This window comes from Crotalus tigris, unplaced genomic scaffold, assembly GCF_016545835.1.
Source record: "Crotalus tigris isolate CLP2741 ecotype Arizona unplaced genomic scaffold, ASM1654583v1 scf7180000017685.4511686, whole genome shotgun sequence".
Classification (NCBI taxonomy): Eukaryota; Metazoa; Chordata; class Lepidosauria; order Squamata; family Viperidae; genus Crotalus; species Crotalus tigris.
In genome coordinates this window covers 3,098,786-3,120,043 of record NW_024096565.1, presented here as the reverse complement: position 1 = coordinate 3,120,043, position 21,258 = coordinate 3,098,786, and the positions used below count along the sequence as shown (strand labels likewise).

Here is a 21,258-nt window from a genome sequence, read left to right as displayed (position 1 = left end):
TGAAGAAAAGTTATGTAAATTTTTATCATTCTATACACATGTTAGGAATGTGATAGAAGGTGATTCATTTATTTCATTTTATTATTTTCTACATATATATCATGTTTGTTTGCATCAGGAAACTCAAGCAGAGTACACAAATTTCCCAGGAAGTTTTTAAGGAAATTTCTGAGTTTGAATGATACAAAACTTTGCCTTCCATTTGTTTCAGAATTTCAGCCCCCCCCCCCTCACCCACTAGTGCAGCTAGCAGGATGGAGATGTTTTTCAAATATTTTATCTACAAGAACTTGATGGAGTTCCATAAGAGATTAAGGACACACAAACAAACAAAAAAAGGGGGGGAGTTCATCTGAACGCAGATGAATATAATTTTCTACTACTAGAGGTCTAATTTTCGATCACAAGGTTCAAGGTTGAGTTTTGTTTTGTTTTTACATTAATATGTTCTGTGGCCTATAAAAGTTTTAAAACTCCTTATCTGGAGGACACCAAATTGCCTACTTCTTATCTAGCCTAGTCTCTAAACTGTGTCATTGTAATTTTAGGGAAGCTTACTACTTTGGTAACCACCATTTTTTTTAAAAAATAGATCTTAAAATCCCCATAGCTTAAACAAGAACACAGAACTTTTCTGCTTGGTTTGCTGGACTTTTAATACAAAGGTTTTATGGAGTTCCTGGTGCTCTCTGAGCTTGGCTGTTTGCAGGTGTTTCACTACTCATTGAAATTCCTGGATAATGAAAGGTCTACAAACAAACAATCAAACTCAGAAGACACCAAGAACTACTCAGTTCAATCCCGAGCTACAGATATTGCCTTCTGTTGGATAGAGAGTTATTGACATATGAAAGACTTAAAAGATTATCTCTGATCTTTGGTCAGAGAATGGCTGGCTCAGAAATTCTGGAAGTTGAAGTCCACGAGTCATAAAAGAGCCAAGGTTGCCTACCCCTGGTATGTTGGAACTGTGACAGAATTCTGGTTGCTATCCTACTGTTGTACCGCAGTTGCTCTGAAATGAAAAAGATTTTAAAAAGTTAAATAAGTGCTTGAGACAGGATGTTTGAGAAGTCGGGCTATGTGCAAAGATATGGGAATATATATGTGCCCCCAAAGTCTCCTTGGTCCAGAAGAAAAAATGTAAAAGACTATTGAAGGAAGTTACAAGTATGATACAATGTCCACAGAAATTGGATAAACAAAATATGAAAACGTGAGCGGTAGCAAGTAGGTACAGCAGGCAGTCTTAGTTCCACTGACTCATTTAAGCAGGAGCTCAGAAATTTTAGGCTACTGTATGGAGATGAAATACTGTATGCACATTTGTTTTGCTATTAAGGTCACGGCCAGTGTAACTGTGGACGATGTGACTGTAAGACAGGATGGACAGGGAAGAAGTGTGAACATCCAATTTCTTGTCCTATCTCAGCTGAAGAGAGCCTTAAGAAATGCCAAGGAGATTCACATCTTCCGTGTTCTGGCAAAGGTAGGTTACTTGGATTTTCCAGGATGATCATAGCTCATTTGTGGAAGCAATTTAGTTTCACCAAGCATGTGCATTAGTTTACAGTCAAATATTTGTTTTAGATTAGAGCAGCTCCCCAGCACTGCTGGTTGCTTGCTTAATGTTATCTGGAAAACAAATGAAGCAGAACAATGAGGCACAGATTTGCTTGATGAGCAATCCATCATGTAGACTTTGCCACCTGCTCATTTTCCTCCCTGGCCTGCTACTTTAAGTGGCAAGGATCAGCAGGTGGCTTGGGACCTCAAAAGTTCTAATTCAGCAAACCTGATGCTCAAAAGATCGTCCTGATTGTTTCATGATTTGGGTCATCCTTCACGTTGCTGCATCATGTAACTTGTGAACATAATATGCTATTAGCATTCAGTAGGGAGTGAATATGCTTAGTTTTAAGGGTATGAAGAATTCCTTTTTCTATTTCCAATTTTATAATGATAATGTACCATGCATTATATCTGCAACAACTATGTGCTGACCTGATGCTTTGCTTGTTCATGGGTTGGTAATAGTGATGCAGTCTTGCCCACTTGGGGGTGGCAGAATATTTTAAGTAATAAATATTCAGGAGACATCACTCCTAAAAATTGATAGCAAAATGTGAGGAAGTATTAACATACACTGGATAGTGAGCAACATTGCCATCTTCACTCTGCATGGCATTATAAAGACTCTCTGAACTGAACAACTGTTTCAGGGGTAGAATTGAACCCATATTAATCGTGCCATAAAAAGCTACATAGCTGACTAGGTTGCAGCTGCATCTGATTATTTGTAATTTGAAAAAGTGTTAGCTGGACTGTGTAAAGCAATTAATTAGCTAAAGAAAAATTATTTCACTTGACCATTCTAGTGTTATGGGTTACAGCAAAATGTTAAATGTGGAAATTTGCATATTTTATAAATAGAGAAAAGTAGCGCAGGCATTTCTTACAGGAATTATAGCATTATAATTTCAATATTAAACTTTTAAAAGTGACACTGAGATTTGCAACCAAGCCTTTAGGTTTCTTTAAAAGTGAGGTCTTTATTGGAAGCAAGTAAATTCTACAATGTAATAGAAGATAATTCTGGAATGCCCCTTGAAACTTCTGAAAAAAAATAACATATTATGGGTTAGTCTTCTGTATTTGGTTTTCAGCTATTGATCCTTGATTTGCTATTTTAAAAAGAGCACTTTTTTGGTCTTTCCATGTGATTAAAGAGAAATCTCTTACAATCTGAAGCATCTACAAGGTATTGGCTATTACCATTCTTTCAATAATTATTGTTTTGCTAACAATGATTGTAGTACATGAACATGTTTATTTTATAATATCTATAGTCTGTCCTAATCAACAAGGAAGATCCATGACCAGTGTGGATATCTATTTGAAGAAAAGCCTAATAGATGACCTATTACTGAATCAAATAATTGCCCACTGAAACAATACTGTTATGGCTTGTTTACAAAATGCCAATTGGATAGGGACTTTTTGTAACTACAAGAGAAAGGAGACTGCTATTAGAAGACCTGTCACCATATACTTCTCAACGAGGTTGTTTCCATAAACAGGTCTTTTCCTGCTGGCCAGGCTAGACCATAAAGTTCAGTTCTGGTAATATGTTGTGTGATATATCCTGGCAAGGCTTCAAAGATAACTATACTGGGGATTAGAACCTGACAGTGTTATGGTAGTAACCATTGCAGCAAGTTCAGAATTTGGGCTATTCTAATTTGATGGGTTATCCTTTACATTTTCTATGAGCTGGATCCTAACTAAACAATCAAAGCACAAGCAAAATTTCTCCAAACCCTGCCATTCTTATCATAATTCACTGTTCTGATTAAACAGATAGGGGAGAATGGTTTTCTGCGTCTCCCTTCCTTTCAGGTTCTGAACTCTTTTTTCCAAACTCAGATCTTTCAGAAGCTGAAACATAGGGAAATTAGTTATTATCCCAACACATTATTCACCTTAAAATATTTTATATTCTGGGGTGATATCTAGGTTGCTGTGTCCTCCATATGTATATGTGTGATCCATATATATATATATATATATGCTTTCTGAGGTTTTCGCGGGTGTTTGTATGTAGGTCTTTGGTTATTCGGGTTTTCTCCCGTGTAAAATTGGAAGTGTCTTGGCGACGTTTCGACGAAGTCCTATTCGTCATCTTCAGGCTGGTGTTTTCAGCTTCGTGCTCCTAGAAGCACGAAGCCGAAAACACCAGCCTGAAGATGGCGAATGAGACTTTGTCGAAACGTCGCCAAGACACTTCCAATTTGACGTGGGAGAAAACCTGAATAACCAAAGACATACATATACATATACATACATACATACATACATACATACATATATATGTTTTTTTTATTATACATCTTACCTTAACTATTTAATCTAGTATACCTTTCACATTTCTGAATCCTACCTGTTCTTTTAGTATTTCTGTTTCTACATTTGGATCACACATGAAATTTATGCAATGGTTCAATATTTGCACATTCTGTTGTAGCTCTTTCTTCTATACATCTTTCATTGTTCTGGTTATTTCCTTCACTTGTTGACATCATTAAGCTATTTTACGTATTTGACATTGAAACCTATACTCTGCTGTCATATGTCTATCATAGATAACTATGCAAATTAGTTTAATTTTGGTCTATTGTAGGTAATTCCCTTAATCAGTCAGCAGAATATTTCACCTATTGGCTATTTTCCAGATACTGAAACTTTCTCATCTGTCACATGTATATGCTTCCTTATTCCACTCTCTTTTTAATAACAAAAGGTCACTTTTGCCTTTAAAATCCACACAGTTACTACCATTCTTATTACATCAAGAAATTCGCCCATCATTTGGAACAAATGGAGAATGCTAATTAGGTCCTTTAATTGCTATGGTCAGTACCTATAATGTTATCACTCTTTTTCTGTCTTTTCCATCATCATCTGTAGCCACTATAGTCATGTAGCATAGGGATCATGGGACTTAGTTTGTAACCAAATGTTTGCAGATAGAATGATTTCATGTGCCTGTTTCTACATTTACAGATTAAGATGATACCATTCAATTTTTTCATAACTCAGTATGAACAGAGAATACCAAGTTTTCTCTCCACAAATTATTAAGAAGTTGAGGATATTTGAAAGTGGAGTGCAATATTCTTAAATTATAGGCAAATGAACTAGTAATTATGAATTACTCCAGGCAGGTAGGTTATTGATGTTTTACCATACTAGCTAATGATAAACATAATTAGTAATTTTAGTTTTATTAATGCAGGGGTACAGTTCACTAAGAAAGTGTAATAGTAATAATAATAATAATAATAATAACCCCCAGTGAGGCACTACCTTGACGTGGTTGTGGGGCTTGTGTACTCTGAGGAAGATGAGAGCTATGCCAGAGGTTCAACCATACTAGACAGGTCTCATCAGAGGAGTCAGACAAAGAGTGTCTCTCCCATAAAAAATATGGTGAGACGTAAATTTCAGAATGCCATACCGGCTCGGACGTCGCCCGGGTTAACAAGGTCCGCACTAGATATTGGAGTTCCTGGATATCTGGTGAAAAATGGGTTACAGGACTCAGGACTGTTGGCTGAGCAACCAGGGCCAGCAGCTGCAGAACTACTGGAAGAAAAGGTGTTTACCCGTCGCAGATACACAGTGATGGAAAACAAAGAAATAATGATCTGTTACTACAGATCAAGCCCAACAAGAAGAGGATATCTAAAACGAATGCACCAGTTCTGGAAAGAACAACATCCAGAATCAGAAATAACAGAACAGAGACTAGCAGATCAACGCCGATTTATAACACGAAATAAAGTATTCACAGAAACAGAATTGGACGAACTGCAAAGGTTTACCCAGGGCAAAGAAATCAAAGCCTTACCAGAAGTAATTCAGAATGTAGAGGCAAACCAGGGGGAGTTGGCAGTGAAGGAATCCAGCAGAGATATACAACTGTTCTCATTTGGAAACCAGGCACCTCTTCCTCAGGAAGAACAAAACCCTCTAACTAAAGAAATAAAAGAATTGAAACAAAGAATAACTGAGCATCTAGAACAGCACAAAAACAACAGAATAAGGCTACCTGCATTGAAGCTTGTTCCAAAGAAACAGCTAGCACAAGCATTAAAAGATGCAAATACTGCAATATCAAGTATAAGCACCAATTCACTGCAAGAAACAAACCAACTAATGTATAGCACAGCTGCAGTTATAACAGAATACCTGGGATGCAAAATCAACAAAGAAGAAAAACAAACAAACAGTGCACCAGAAAAATGGAAGGTTAGACTAGAAAATAAGATCAGCAAGTTAAGATCACATGCAAGCAAGCTAGAACAGATGAAAGAAAAGAAGCTGAAGAACAAGAAGACCAAAGAATACCTAATCAAGAAATACCACTTAGAAACAAGGAAGATCAAGGAAGCACTGGAAATAATAAAGCAACAAATAACAGCTATAGCCAGGAAAATCAGTAGATATGAAGCTCGAATTGCAAACTATAGGCAGAACCTCCAATTTCAATCCAATCAGAAACGTTTCTACCAATCCATCAATGGAGAAACTGCAAGGAATCAGTCAGTACCTGACAAGGAAGAAACAGTGCAGTTCTGGAAGCAGATATGGGATAACCCAAAGAAATACAACAAGGATGCGGCTTGGTTAAAAGAGGTGGATGCAAATAAAACAGAAGTTGAAATGAAAGAACTAGTAATAACAACAAAAATGGTAGAAAAAAGAGCAAAGAAAATCAAAAATTGGTCAGCACCAGGTGAAGATGAACTGCATGGGTTTTGGTTGAAACATCTAACTGTTATACACCCACTCATTGCCAAACAGTTCAACAATATACTACAAGGAGGAGAAATTGAAAAGTGGCTAACAACTGGGAAAACCTACCTAATAATGAAAAATCCAGCAAAAGGGGCAACACCAGGTAACTACAGGCCAATTACCTGCTTACCAACAACTTTCAAATTACTAACTGGTGTAGTAGCTGATGCAGTGCAACAGCATCTAGTTGAAAACAATCTCTTTCCACCTGAGCAGAAAGGAAACTGCCCCAACGGCAGAGGAACAAAAGATCAACTCCTAATAGTCAAAATGATCTTGGGAAAACTGCAAGAGAAGGAAGACCAACCTGAATGTGGCATGGATTGACTACAAAAAGGCATTTGACTCTCTGCCACATGATTGGATAATAAAGTGCCTAGAAATAACAGGAGTCAGTAGAAACATCAGAAAATTTGTGCAAAGATCGATGGCACAATGGAAGACACAGTTGCAGATCAATGGTGAGAGGCTGGGAGAGGTTAATATCAAGAGAGGAATATTTCAAGGAGATTCATTATCACCATTACTATTTGTTATTGCACTGTTTCCTCTGTCAACAATACTGAATAACTCAGGACATGGCTGTCAAACATCAAAAACATCTGCCAGACTATCCCACCTCCTTTATATGGATGATCTGAAGCTGTATGGAAAAACATCATCTGAAATAGAATCGCTGCTCAACACTGTCCGTATATATAGCCAAGATATTGTAATGGAGTTTGGCTTGGACAAATGTGCCACACTTACTATCAAACAAGGAAAAATAATGAAAACTGAAGGAATCAAGATGCCCCACGAAAATAACATTAAGAGTCTGGATGAGGAAGAGTACTACAAATACTTGGGTATCCTTCAAGCTGACAACATCAAGCACACTGAAGTCAAGAAAAAGATTAGAGGTGAATACATCAAGAGAGTGAAGAAGATCTTAAAATCCAAACTCAATGGAGGAAATACCATAAAGGCAATCAACACCTGGGCAATCCCAGTCATTAGGTACACAGCTGGAATAGTGGACTGGACTCAAGCAGAACTAAAAGCAATGGATAGGCAGACCAGAAAAATAATGACAATGAATCATGCCCTTCATCCACGCAGTGACATTGATAGACTTTATCTACCAAGGCAAATAGGTGGGCGTGGAATGCTACAAGTACATCAGATGGTTGAAGAAGAAAAAATGGCTTTGGAAGAATATCTGAAGAACAATGATGAAGATGCACTGAAATTAGTATATCAGGAAGGCTTACTAACTACTGGAGAGACCAAACTGGCCTACAAGAAAGACCAAATGAAGAACAGAATAGAGGCATGGGAAGACAAAGCACTACATGGCCAATACATGAAAAAAATAGCTGGGAAAGCAGATAACAATAAAACCTGGCAATGGCTAAGAGCAGGAAAATTGAAGAAAGAGACCGAGGGACTAATTCTGGCTGCACAAGACCAAGCCTTAAGGACAAATGCATACAAAGTCAAAATTGAGAAGACAGCAACAGACAGTAAGTGCCGCCTATGCAAAGAAGCTGAAGAAACAGTGGACCACTTGGTAAGCTGTTGCAAGAAGATTGCACAAACTGATTACAAGCAGCGGCATGACAAAGTAGCAACAATGGTGCATTGGAAGATCTGCAAAAAATATCATTTGCCTGTAAGCAAAAACTGGTGGGATCATAAAATAGAGAAAGTCATAGAAAATGATAAAATTAAACTGCTCTGGGACTTCAGAATTCAAACAGACAAGCACCTGCAACATAACACCCCAGACTTAACAATTGTCGATAAGAAAGACAAAAAAGTCTGGATAGTGGACGTGGCAGTGCCTGGAGATAGCAGAATAGAAGAGAAAGAACTGGAGAAGATAACAAAATACAAAGACCTACAAATAGAAATAGAAAGACTGTGGCAAAAGCAAGCAAGGGTAGTACCAATAGTCATAGGCTCCTTGGGTGCAATCCCAAAACAACTGGAGCACCACTTGAACACCATTGGCATTGACAAATTCGCTATTAGTCAATTGCAAAAGGCAGCCTTATTAGGAACTGCTTCCATCCTGCGACGATATCTGTAATACCATCAAACATCCACATCTGCCTATCCCAGGTCCTGGGTAAGGATTTGATAGGTAGACAAAATACCAAATCCAGTCTGAACATCTGACTGACTGTGCGATGATCGATAATAATAATAATAATAATATAATATAATAATAATAATAATAATAATATATATTATAATAATATATATATATCATATTATTATAATAATATTATAATAATCCCAGGTCCTGGGTAAGGACTCAATAGGTAGACAAAATGCCAAATCCAGTCTGAACATCTGGCTGACTGTGCGATGATCCATAATAATAATAATAATAGAGTTGGAAGGGACCTTGGAGGTCTTTTAGTCCAACCCTCTGCTCAGGCAGGAAACCCTGTACCATTTCAGACAAATGGCTGTCCAGTCTCTTCTTAAAAACTTCCAGTGTTGGAGCATTCACAACTTCTGGAGGCAGGTTGTTCCACTGATTAATTTTTCTAAATGTCAGGAAATTTATCCTTAGTTATAGGTTGCTTCTCTCTTTGATTAGTTTCCATCCATTGCTTCTTGTCCTGCCTTCAGTGCTTTGGAGAATAGCTTGACTCCCTCTTCTTTGTGGCAGCCCCTGAGATATTGGAACACTACTATCATGTCCCCCCTCGTCCTTCCTCTTCGTTAAACTAGACATACCCAATTCCAGCAACTGTTCCTTATATGTTTTAGCCTCCAGTCCCCTAATCATCTTTGTTGCTCTTCACTGTACTCTTTCTAGAGTCTCAACATCCTTTTTTACATTGTGGTGACCAAGACTGGATGCAGTATTCCAAGTGTGGCCTTACTAAGGCATTGTAAAGTGTATCACTTCATGTGATCTTGTTTCCAACCCTCTGTTAATGCAGCCTAGAACTGTATTGGCTTTTTTGGCAGCTGCAGCACACTGCTGGCACATATTTAAGTGATTGTCCACTTAGAACTCCAAGATCTCTCTAACAGTTGCTATTATTGAGCAAGGTACCACATATACTATACCTGTGCATTTGGTTTTTCTTGCCTAAATGTAGGACCTTACTTTTTTCACCATTGAATTTCATTTTGTTAGATAGCGCCCAATGTTCAAGTCTGTCCAGATCCTTCTGTATCTTAAGCCTGTCTTCTGGAGTGTTGGCTATTCCTGCCAGCTTGGTGTCATCTGCAAATTTGATCAGTTCCCCATCTATCCCCTCATCCAAATCATTGATGAAGATGTTGAAGAGCCTGGGCCCAGAACAGAACCCTGAGGCACCCCACTACACATTTCCTTCCATGTAGATATACTTCCATCCAGGACCACATGCTGAGTATGCCGGTCAGCCTGTTGTGAATCCATCTGTTGGTGATGCTGTCTAACCCACATTTTTCTATCTTATCAAGTAGTAAGTTGTGGTCTACTTTATCAAATGCTTTATTGAAGTCCAAGTAAATAATATCCACAGCATTCCTCTGGTCCACTAATTTTGTCACATGGTCAAAGAATGTAATAAGATTTGTCTGGCATGATCTGTTTTTGACAAACCCATGATGGCTTTTGGTAATGACTTTGTTTGCCTCTAGGTGTTCGTGATTCATTGCTTGATTCTTTTCCAGAATCTTCCCAGGTATTGAAGTCAAGCTGATAGGTCTATAGCAGACATGTCAAACTTGTGATGTCATGTGATGTCGCGCAACGTATTTGCCATTGTTGGCAATGAGATGGGCGCGGCTTCCATGTGCCGCATCCAGCAGTTAAACACCCCTGGTCTATAGATTCCTGGATCCATCTTTTTTCCTTTTTTGAAGATGGAACTACATCAACTCTTTTCCAGTCCTCTGGTAGTTCCCCAGTGCTCCAGGATCTTTGAAAAATATAGTTCAGTGGTTCTGAGATCACATTTGCCAGTTCCTTCAGAACCTTGGGGTGTTGTCCATCTGGTCCTGGTGATTTGAACTCATCTAGGGTGCAGAGGTGCTCATCCCATTTTCTTCCCTATTTTGTGTTTCTAATCTGTTTTTTACAGTACTGTTTTTGATAGGTTGGACTGTTTTTTCCCTTTGTGTAAAGATGGATGCAAAAAACAAGTTAAGTAGTTCTGCTTTCTCCCTGTTGCTTGTCATTATCCCTGTTGCTTGTCAGGCACTGTGTCCCTGACATGTACTCTGTGTAAATCTCAAGTAATAAAATAACCTATAAATACAAAATTACAAATTTGTTCTATTTAAGTATAATATTATTATAATAATGGAAAATTAGTAGATTAACAGCATAATAATTCATAAAGAATAATAAATATAAAATTTAGGGTGAATAACTATGAATTACCTCTGTAACAAAACAACTAAAGTTAGAATCAAAAGCATGTAATGTTGAACATCAGTGAAATTTTATTATAGTTATTGTAGACCAGCATAAGTGATGAGTTGCAATTATGGTACATACAATGATGGGAAATTTTCAGACAGTAAGAATCAAAGGGAATGAAAATATAAACAGAAATTATTTCTTTATTAAGAGTGGGCATTCACAATTTTCTTCACATGCAAGACAGTAATGTTGAATCTTTAATAATTTGTAGTTCAGAAGCAATCTTTCTTTGAATGGACACTTTAAACCCAGTTAAATATCCTGAGAAATTGAAATATTCTCACATTGTTTTGTGACTATTACCATTTTTGTTGTTAGATTTGGATTAAAATTAAGGAAAATTGCTAAGCAATTGTGCATTTGTACAGTGCAAGTACACAGTGACCATTTTTAGAGGCTGGGAGAGAAGGTGTTGTTGATTTTCTTATGTGCTGCCTTGTCTCTCCAAGGAGCCTATGACAGAATACAGAATTAATTTTAGCAAAAATGCAAAGATTTATTCGATCCGAAGAGTAACAAGAACCATGTTGGCTGAGCAGTCTATTGTAACATTTATGAATTAAACATCAGGAATAGTCAGGAGGAGCTTTTCTGACTAACAAATGTTATTAAAGGGCACATCTTTTGTGAGCTGCGACCTTGCAACTAACTCAGATACTTTCTTTGTTCCCTCCTCTTTACCAATATCACCATCACATATAAATTCGGAAGGTCCTTCACAAGATTTTTCTCTAATATGATATGTGCCATCATCTAATAGCAATGTCTTTCTGGATTCTGTATGGAACAAATGAAACAAATGTGTAAACAGAATGAATGAAGATGAGTTTGACATCAGGACTCAAAACAAGGACAAAGTAATGTCAGACCATTTCAACCTCCCATGACACCCTATTGTGGATCTCAAAGTGAGCATTTTGGAACAATCAGTTTAATAGCACCACTAAGTGAAAGAATTTACACATGTCAAAAGATTTCAGATTATCTCAAAAGATCTCAACAAGCACAATGGGTTTTTATTACATTACAGTGATTATTTGATAATGTACTTGTAATCTGTTTTACATATAAGCTGATATCTCCTGTTCATTTCTCAGCTGCTCCATTTGGGCCCATTTATGTGGCAACTTACAAGGTGTTTTTTATATGATAGCAGGAGTACTGTATGGAATAAATCAAGGTGGCTTTGACTATGGACTCTCAAAATTTAAAATTGGGATGATTTTAATATATTTATTGTACATCACGAGTATTAAGAATTTGTTCCTGTTTTTCTTTGATCTTTGCAACTTGAGATGCTATTGATTATAATGTCTGATGAATAAATTCCAACATGAGATGCTATTGATTATAATGTCTGATGAATAAATATGTTGGTCATCATGTTTTCCCAATTTAACATGACCAAATCATGAGCGTTCATTCAGTGTTGTGTGTTTCAACTAGGGAAGACAAATAATATAGCAATCTAACTTTGATATAAGATTAATTTTGGCGTTAAATGCTTCTTTTAGAAAGTCAAATTAAAGAGGCTGGGAAGCAAAAGAAAGTCTGAATAAAATAGAGGAGAAATAAGAAAGAATTATGTTTCTACATAAATGATTTCATTATAGTTTGATAGGAACTCTCTCTCTCTCTCTGTGTATTTTCTGAGATTTAAATCTTAATGCTTGATCAACTTCTAGAGGTTTTTTTTTTTTTAGAAAAAAGTTTCCTAGAGATGGTAGGTTTCCTTAGGTTAATGAAGAAGATACAAGTGGAGCACATAACTATGAAGCTTCAAGCTGTTCAGATAATAATATATGAATCACCCTTCATTTCCAGCATATTTCATGACACCACGACACAATTCTATTGAACGTTGTTGCAAAATTAGAGTATTAAAGCCTTTAATCTTCTTCTGTTGCTCTAAGTCACATTCTTTATTCAAAAGTATAAAATGATGAGCAAAAATGAACAAGAACAGAAAACCAATATAAAAGGAAAAAAATACACACCAATGTTGAAGGATGGCTCTACAGAGTATGAGCAAGAAATATTAGTAAAACCAGAAGTCGGTCGTTTTAAAAATATTTTCATTACACATTATTTTATATATGTCAGCATTTGGATTATAAGTTTTTATAACATATATAGATATAATCTTACAGAAGACATATCACTTGAAAATCTGGTATTTTTCTAAAATACAAGCATCTTAAATGTGTGTCAGTATATTTAACTCCAAGTTGTGGAAATGTAGGAGCCAAATGTTGGTAGTCTCTGGATTAAAGATCCTAGTTTGTAAAAACTAATGTGAGCAATCCCTGGATAACTTGGGTTTGGTTGAACCTCTGACATACTGGTCACAGCAAACATAGTGATTGATATTATTCTTACTGTACTTTCCGGCGTATAAGACGACTTTTGCAAGTGGTAAAATCGGCGCCGAAGTCAGGGGTCATCTTATACACTGAGTCGTCTTATATGCCAGAAATTACGGTAGTTTCCGGCATATAAGACAACTTTCTAGGCATGCAACTCGGCACCGAAGACGGGATTCGTCTTATATGCCGGAATATACGGTACCTTGGTTAGGAAATGCTGTTCATAGCTTACAGTTAAGACAAATACCCTAGTCCAGGGGTCCCCAACCGTGGCAATTTTAAGACTTGTGGCTGGGGAATTCTGGGAGTAGAAGTCTATAGGTCTTAAAGTTACCAAGGTTGGAGGATCCTGCCCTAGTCTACATATAATTTGTACTACTAAAAATGGTTATATGAATACCTTGATTAATTAAAGCCAAGATGAATACTGAAAATCAATATTTATGTGCCCAATGTGACATAAGAAAGATTGCAACTTGGAAGGTAAAAAGAATACATAGGCAAGTGCATGGATTAATGAACGAAATAAAAAGAAATAGATATGTGTTTCTGAAAGTTGCCTGAATTTATGGAGTAGAGTTTATTTATTACATTTATACATACAGGTAAGAATAGATGCAGACAATTGGAGGGATAGGTTTAATTATAACAGGGCTATGTGTACTTCATATCAGAAAGAATGATTCGGTTGTTATGGTGCTGTATAAAAATAGAAATCCATAGGTTTGTGATAATTGCATGTTGTGTTCTGGTTAGTAGTACTAACAGTTGGAAACTTTTTATCAATTCGAAGTTTCAGAATGTACTTCAGACTAGCAATGAAGTTATCTTAGTAAAATCTTTGTAATTCTTTGTTGACCTTATTTAGTTATGTAGGCTTAATGGGGGAAACAAGGTATTTGAAGAGTCAAGAATGAATGAGAAGAAAGTGTATTAACAGCTTAGAAAAAGATGTATTTTACATATGTAGTTTAAACACAGGGCTATCTACGTACAGATATATGCAGCAAAGGAATAAATATAAATCTGAAAGTATCATTTATTTGAATAATATGTAGCTTTGGATCATTTTTCTCAATAAAGAAATTAATAAGCATAATGTTGACTCATTTGCTTAAGTGCTTTATTTAGTTTTAGATAAAGGATTTGTGTGGAAACAGATCATATTTTAGGTTGCATTTATGGTGAAATATTGAAAATTCAAAAGGGTTCACAAAATTTTAATAGTCTTAAATATGGAATATTTTGTATGAAACAAAGATAATGGCTGGTTTCTGAATACAGTAAGAGGAAGATATAAATAAAACATTCGTGAGAAAAAAAATGAACGTTTATCCAATGGTTCAATGTTGAGAACAGAATAAAACAAAGAAATGTGATGTCTCCTTTAGTTTAATGTATTTGTGAATAACTGTATTTTGAACACTTGTGACAATACAGGTTTATTGAGTGGGACATGAAAATATATCTATATCTGTATACAAATGAGGCCACATTGTTGGCTAAGAACCCAAATGATCCTCAGTCAATATTAAATATGTATACATGTGCATCAGAAGATTAATTCATTAAGGCTCAAGATATTTCAGGAAAAAAAATCACTTGGACAATTACAAAATATATATAAATAAAAATATTTATGAAATAGATAAATGTTTATACTTTGGTCAAATGTTTAATAAAGGTGGGAAAACGATTGGAGCTATTTTAAGATGTTGAAATGCTGATAAACAAATAGTGGGTAGTATGTGGTCTGTTGCATTTTCTGACAAGCATGGATGCCTGTTAACAGAAGTGAAAACAGTTATGTAGGTGAGCATGCTTCTGCTTCTTTGTAAAGTGAAAGTGAAATCTGGGTATATTTAGAATTCTTGATTGCCAGGGGCATAGGTTACTTAAGTGTGTGTGTGGTAAAATAAGAGAGGGTTAAGAATGGATAGGTGCTGAATATAAATATAAAAGTAAATGACCACTATTCATATATAGTACATAGAGGTGACTTGATCATATTATGAATGAGCAAAACAAATCATGATTGGATTGAGAGGCTGAGTCAGATTATGAAAATTCATGAAGCTGATGAGATCCTCTAGGTCAGGGGTGTCAAACTCGCAACGTCACGTGACATGTCGACGTATCACAACTTTCTTGCCATTGCTGGCAATGGGGTGGGCATGGTTTCGCTATATGCATCCGACCCGTGGGCTGGCAGTTTGACACCCCTGCTCTAGGTTATGTTATCAGGCCTGGGACTCCTAGGGAACCAGAGATAAGCTTAGATCTCTCCATTACTATTCTTATCCTTTTTATTCACCTAGGGCGGGGAAGGCAACCTTGGTTCTTTTATGACTCATGGACTTCAACTCCCAGAATTCCTGAGCCAGCATGGCTGGGTCAAGAATTCTGGGAATTGAAGTCCACGAGTCATAAAAGAGCCAAGGTTGCTTACCCCTGACCTAGGGCTTGTATCTCTTTTTAAATAATATTTGCTGTTTAAAATGATTTTTTGTATTTGTTATTTTTTTGTATGTGGTTTTATCCATTTGTTATACACTGCCCAGAACCACATATGGTAAGATGGGTGGTATATAAATTTGATTTACAAATAAATAAATAAAAGCAAGAGGAGAATACTTTAAAAGTATTATATATTATACTTATATATTATATAATTATTGTTTCTGGATGAAGTTGTGTTAGTATATATCTAGAAACTATAGTGGGAAAGTAACATTTTGACAAGGTTTTATGCTTCCTGTTGCTAAATAATTAGATGCTCAAAACAAACCAGGTACTTTTAGTCACTTTTTAAACATTTGACATCTGCTACTTTGGATTTTTCAAAGGATGATTTCAACAGCCTACATTACAATTTATATATAGGATATATTATGCTACTCCCTTTCAGAGTAAACAACATGGTGCAAAACTCAGATAGTAAGAAATAATAATTCCTCCAATAAAGATTGAGATAAGGAAACATAGATAATTATAGGCTATAATAGTACTATTACTATATTGACCATACCTTTCTACCTTTGCAAATTCTCCTTGCTTTCAACACATCCACACACGTTCATATGTTGTCTTTTGCTTTTATTTATTTCAAATTTAGATAGATAGATGGTAGATAGATATGGCTATAGATATGGATATGGCTATAGATATATGGATATAGATGATATATAGATATAGATATATTTTGGTAACTACATCCAAAAACTATAGTGGGAAGTAACATTTTAACATTTAAATATAAATGTCTAATTCAATTTAGAATAATATTGAAAATAATGCAATCTCATATACAGGCAACAAGATGCTCTTATCTATAATTGTTCTTCATTTACATTCTGCAAACTTTCAAATGTTAATACAATTATAACGGAGGCAGTGGAATGTGTTAATGAAACATTTAAAGGGCTGGGTCCATGGTACTGAAAAAATTGAAATATTGTAGAAAGATCTTCAAATTTAACACATTTCTTTTCCAGGGGTGCTTATTAAAAAACACAACAACCAACAATATATATATATATATATATATATATATTACAAATGTTTCAGCAGATGTCTGAAGACATGATTTCCTAAAATGAAATGCCACCTTGATTCTGACTGATCATTACCACTTTTATGTTGTTCAATATGTACAGTCTGCTCCTGGTTTTGTTTTGTTTTTTTTTTTATTTCCAGAAAATGATTGGAATAATCTCATTTACCATTTATCCAAGATGTTTTACAATAAAACAAAAGTTTTCTGCTCAGCATAATGATTTTAAAACAAATTATGTGTTACTCTTTCAAAAATGAATATTGATCTTTTAGGGTAATAAATCTTGTTCTTTACTCCAGTAAGTAATTTAACATCTGAAGCTGACATCTCTTTTAGCCAGAAGTTGAATGTATAAAGTTTAAGACACAGTTTTATGAAGCGTACATTAAAGATAGAGAATACCAAAAAGTTTTGGAAACATTTGCTGACTTTTTTCAAATTGGTTTATTTTAATTTAATTTAATTTACGGAACAACCCTGTCCCCGGCAATTTAAAAACTATAGGGCTATCAGTGCATGTAGCATAGATGTGTGTGTGGACAAGAATACCAACCTTGCTATCAATCAAAATGAAGCCTCTAATAGCGAGTGCCACATAAAGTGCACTAACCAAATAGGTGGTAAGACAATAGGGGAACTCAGGCACCACACAGGTTATGTAGAAAGGAAACACAGGGCCACCCACAAAGGACTCAAATGTTTATACACCAATGCACAGAGTATGAACAGCAAACAGGGTGAACTAGAAATTAAGGTTAATGAGGGCAGATACGATATTGTTGCCATTACGGAAACATGGTGGGATGAAACTCACGCATGGAACACACAGCTAGAGGGATTTAAATTATTTAAAAGAAACAGACCAAATAAAAGAGGAGGTGGAGTTGCTCTCTATATAAGAAATAACTACATCTCCACAGAAATAGAGTACAACAATGATAAAAACTGTCTTGAATGCATTTGGGTCAATATAAAAGGGGGGGGAAATGACATTGCCATAGGTGTATACTACAGACCACCCAACCAAACAGAGGAAATAGATGAACTTTTTGCTAGTCAGCTAACTAAGGTATGTAGGAAGCACATCACAATAGTAATGGGGGACTTTAACTACCCTGACATCAACTGGGAGACAAACTCCGCACCAAGTGGAAGATCAAACAGGTTCCTGGCAAACCTAGCAGACAACTTTGTCTCCCAAAAAGTAGAGAAGGGAACTAGGGGATTAGCCATTTTGGATCTAATTCTCACTAACAGAGATGAAATGATAGACGGTGTTGAAGCCATAGGAACCCTGGGAGGAAGTGATCATGCAATATTAGAATTCAACATTATAGAAGCACAACCAATAGAACACAGTCAAACTAGAGTCTTGGACTTCAAGAGAGCTAATTTCAATAAACTTAGAGAGGGCTTGGGAAGGATTCCATGGATGAGAATCCTCAAGGGGAAAACAACTCAAGAAGCTTGGGAAATTTTGAAAAATGAGATAATAAAAGCACAGTCTAGCACAATACCAACAAAGAGGAAAAATAACAGCTCTCAAAAGAAACCAGCATGGCTGCATAAAGAACTCTCTGACAAATTGAAAGATAAAAAGGACAAGTATAGAAAGTGGAAAGAGGGGAACATAACTAAGTCAGAATATCAGCAAATAGCCCGAGCCTGCAAAGATGAAGTGAAGAAAGCCAAGGCTCAAAATGAACTAAGGCTTGCGACCAAAGTCAAAAATAACAAAAAAAGCTTCTTTCAACATGTAAAAAACAAGAAAAAAGTGAAGGAAATGATTGGTCCATTAGTGGGTGGAAGTGGCAAGAAGGTGACAAGCAACAGGGAGAAAGCAGAACTATTTAACTCATTTTTTGCATCTGTCTTTACACAAAGGGAAAAAACAGACCAACCTATCAAAAATAGTGCCATAAAAAACAAAACAGAAACACAAGTTAAGATAGGCAAGAAAATCGTTAGGGAGCACCTGTCCAGCCTAGATGAGTTCAAATCGCCAGGACCAGATGGATTACACCCCAGAGTTCTCAAGGAACTGGCAGATGTGATATCGGAGCCACTGAACTATATTTTTCAAAGATCCTGGAACACAGGGGAACTACCAGAGGACTGGAAAAGAGCTGATGTAGTTCCCATCCTCAAAAAAGGAAAAAAAATGGATCCAGGAAATTACAGACCTATCAGCCTGACCTCAATACCTGGGAAGATCCTGGAAAAGATAATCAAACAACGAATCAATGAACACCTAGAGGCAAACAAAGTCATTACTAAAAGCCAACATGGGTTTGTCAAAAATAGATCATGCCAGACAAATCTTATTGCATTCTTTGACCAAGTGACAAAATTAGTGGATCAGAGGAATGCTGTGGACATAATTTACTTGGACTTCAGTAAGGCATTTGATAAAGTAGATCACAACCTACTACTTGACAAGATAGAAAAATGTGGGGTAGACAGAACCACCACCAGATGGATCCGTAGCTGGCTGACCGGCCGTACTCAGCGAGTGGTCCTCAATGGAACTGCATCTATATGGAGGGAAGTGTGTAGTGGGGTGCCCCAGGGCTCTGTTCTGGGCCCAGTACTCTTCAACATCTTCATCAACGATTTGGATGAAGGGATAGATGGGGAACTCATCAAATTTGCAGATGACACCAAGCTGGCAGGAATAGCCAACACTCCAGAAGACAGGCTTCAGATACAGAAGGATCTGGACAGACTTGAACACTGGGCACTAACTAACAAAATGAAATTCAATGGTGAAAAAAGCAAGGTTCTACATTTAGGCAAGAAAAACCAAATGCACAAGTACAGCATAGGTGGCACCATGCTCAATAGTAGTAACTGTGAGAGGGACCTCGGAGTCCTAGTAGACAATCACCTAAATATGAGCCAGCAGTGTGCTGCAGCTGCCAAAAAGGCCAACACAGTGCTAGGCTGCATTAACAGAGGGATAGAATCAAGATCACGTGAAGTATTAATACCACTCTTCAATGCCTTGGTAAGGCCACACTTGGAATACTGCATCCAGTTTTGGTCACCACGATGTAAAAAAGATGTTGAGACTCTAGAAAGAGTACAGAGAAGAGCAACAAAGATGATTAGGGGACTGGAGGCTAAAACATATAAGGAACGGTTGCTAGAATTGGGTATGTCTAGTTTAACGAAGAGAAGGACAAGGGGGGACATGATAGCAGTATTCCAATATCTCAGGGGCTGCCATAAAGAAGAGGGAATTAAGCTATTTTCCAAAGCACCTGAAGGCAGGACAAGAAGCAACGGGTGGAAACTAATCAAGGAGAGAAGCAACCTAGAACTAAGGAGAAACTTCCTGACAGTGAGAACAATTAATCAGTGGAACAGCCTGCCTCCAGAAGCAGTAAATGCTCCAACACTGGAAGTTTTTAAGAAGAGACTGGACAGCCATTTGTCCGAAATGGTGTAGGATTTCCTGCCCGAGCAGGGGGTTGGACTAGATGACCTCCAAGGTCCCTTCCAACTTTACTACTATTATTATTATAATTCCACCTTGAATAATTACAGGCAGCGGACATATCTAATATGCCTTCCTCTTCCTATTTTAACCCACAACAACATCCTGTGAGGTGGATTGGGCTGAGAAAGAGTGGTCAGCCCAAAGTCAACCAATCAGTTGTCATACCAGATTGTGACTAGAACTCACAATCTCCTGGTTTCTAGTGGTGCCTTAACCACTTGACCAAACTAGTTCAATCCCTATGTTCTGTCCTTCTTCCATTCCTTCTCTCAAAGCTTGAAATTGTCTTAACAATACTTATTAGTCAGAATTCCCACCATAATATATGCTGTAATAATATATATGAAAAAGAAGACCCAACACACAAATTAAAAAGGGAAGAGGAGAAAAGTTTAGTTATCTTTTAAAGTTGAACTTCATATATTCCAGGGTAGGATGCAAGCAGTTGTGGCAGATATATTCATATTTTGTTGTCTGTCTAGCTATATCTATCTGTCTGTCTTTCTCTCTATCTACTATGTGATCTACTTATATTTATATAGATTTTTCTTTTTAACTAAGTATTCCCTTTGATTACTAAGGTAAAACCTCATTGCATTAAACGAACAGCACAGTACTGCATTCAGAGAGTAAGGAAGTTTAGTGCAAGATTCAATTTATTTTGAACTTTTCAGCAAGAAAACTAGCCCAAAGGTCAGAATTGGCCTGATCTGGTTCCCAAGAGTGGCTATGTGACTAAGTAGGCATCTGTATCTACTCACATAATCAAGCTGATGAGCACCATGAATGAAGTCAGTAAGGGTGGACTGCATACTTAATGAAATATGTGAGAGCAGAACAACTGGCAATTTTATAAAATAGTCACAATTTACTAAATCATTTTGTGAGAAGCTCAATTTGACCTTTGATCAAATGAATCCATTTGCAGACTAGTTCTTCTGGGATGTGATTCATTTTGGTCTGGAAAAAAACAATAACCAGTTTTTACAACACAGTGCAGACAGGCTAGTGACATGGCTGCAATTATGTACTGTACACTTGAAAGCCAAAGGAA

At 36.6% G+C, this 21,258-nt stretch overlaps 1 protein-coding gene across 2 annotated transcripts in view; it reads left to right on the top strand.

Moving 5' to 3' along the window:
- ITGBL1 (integrin subunit beta like 1) overlaps nucleotides 1–21,258 on the top strand; it is a 203,457-nt gene that overhangs the window by 77,143 nt on the left and 105,056 nt on the right. For both annotated transcript variants that reach the window (XM_039337737.1, XM_039337736.1), the window contains exon 7: nucleotides 1,343–1,489. In XM_039337737.1, the coding sequence (XP_039193671.1) occupies nucleotides 1,343–1,489 (147 nt within the window). The remainder of the gene's footprint in view (nucleotides 1–1,342; nucleotides 1,490–21,258) is intronic.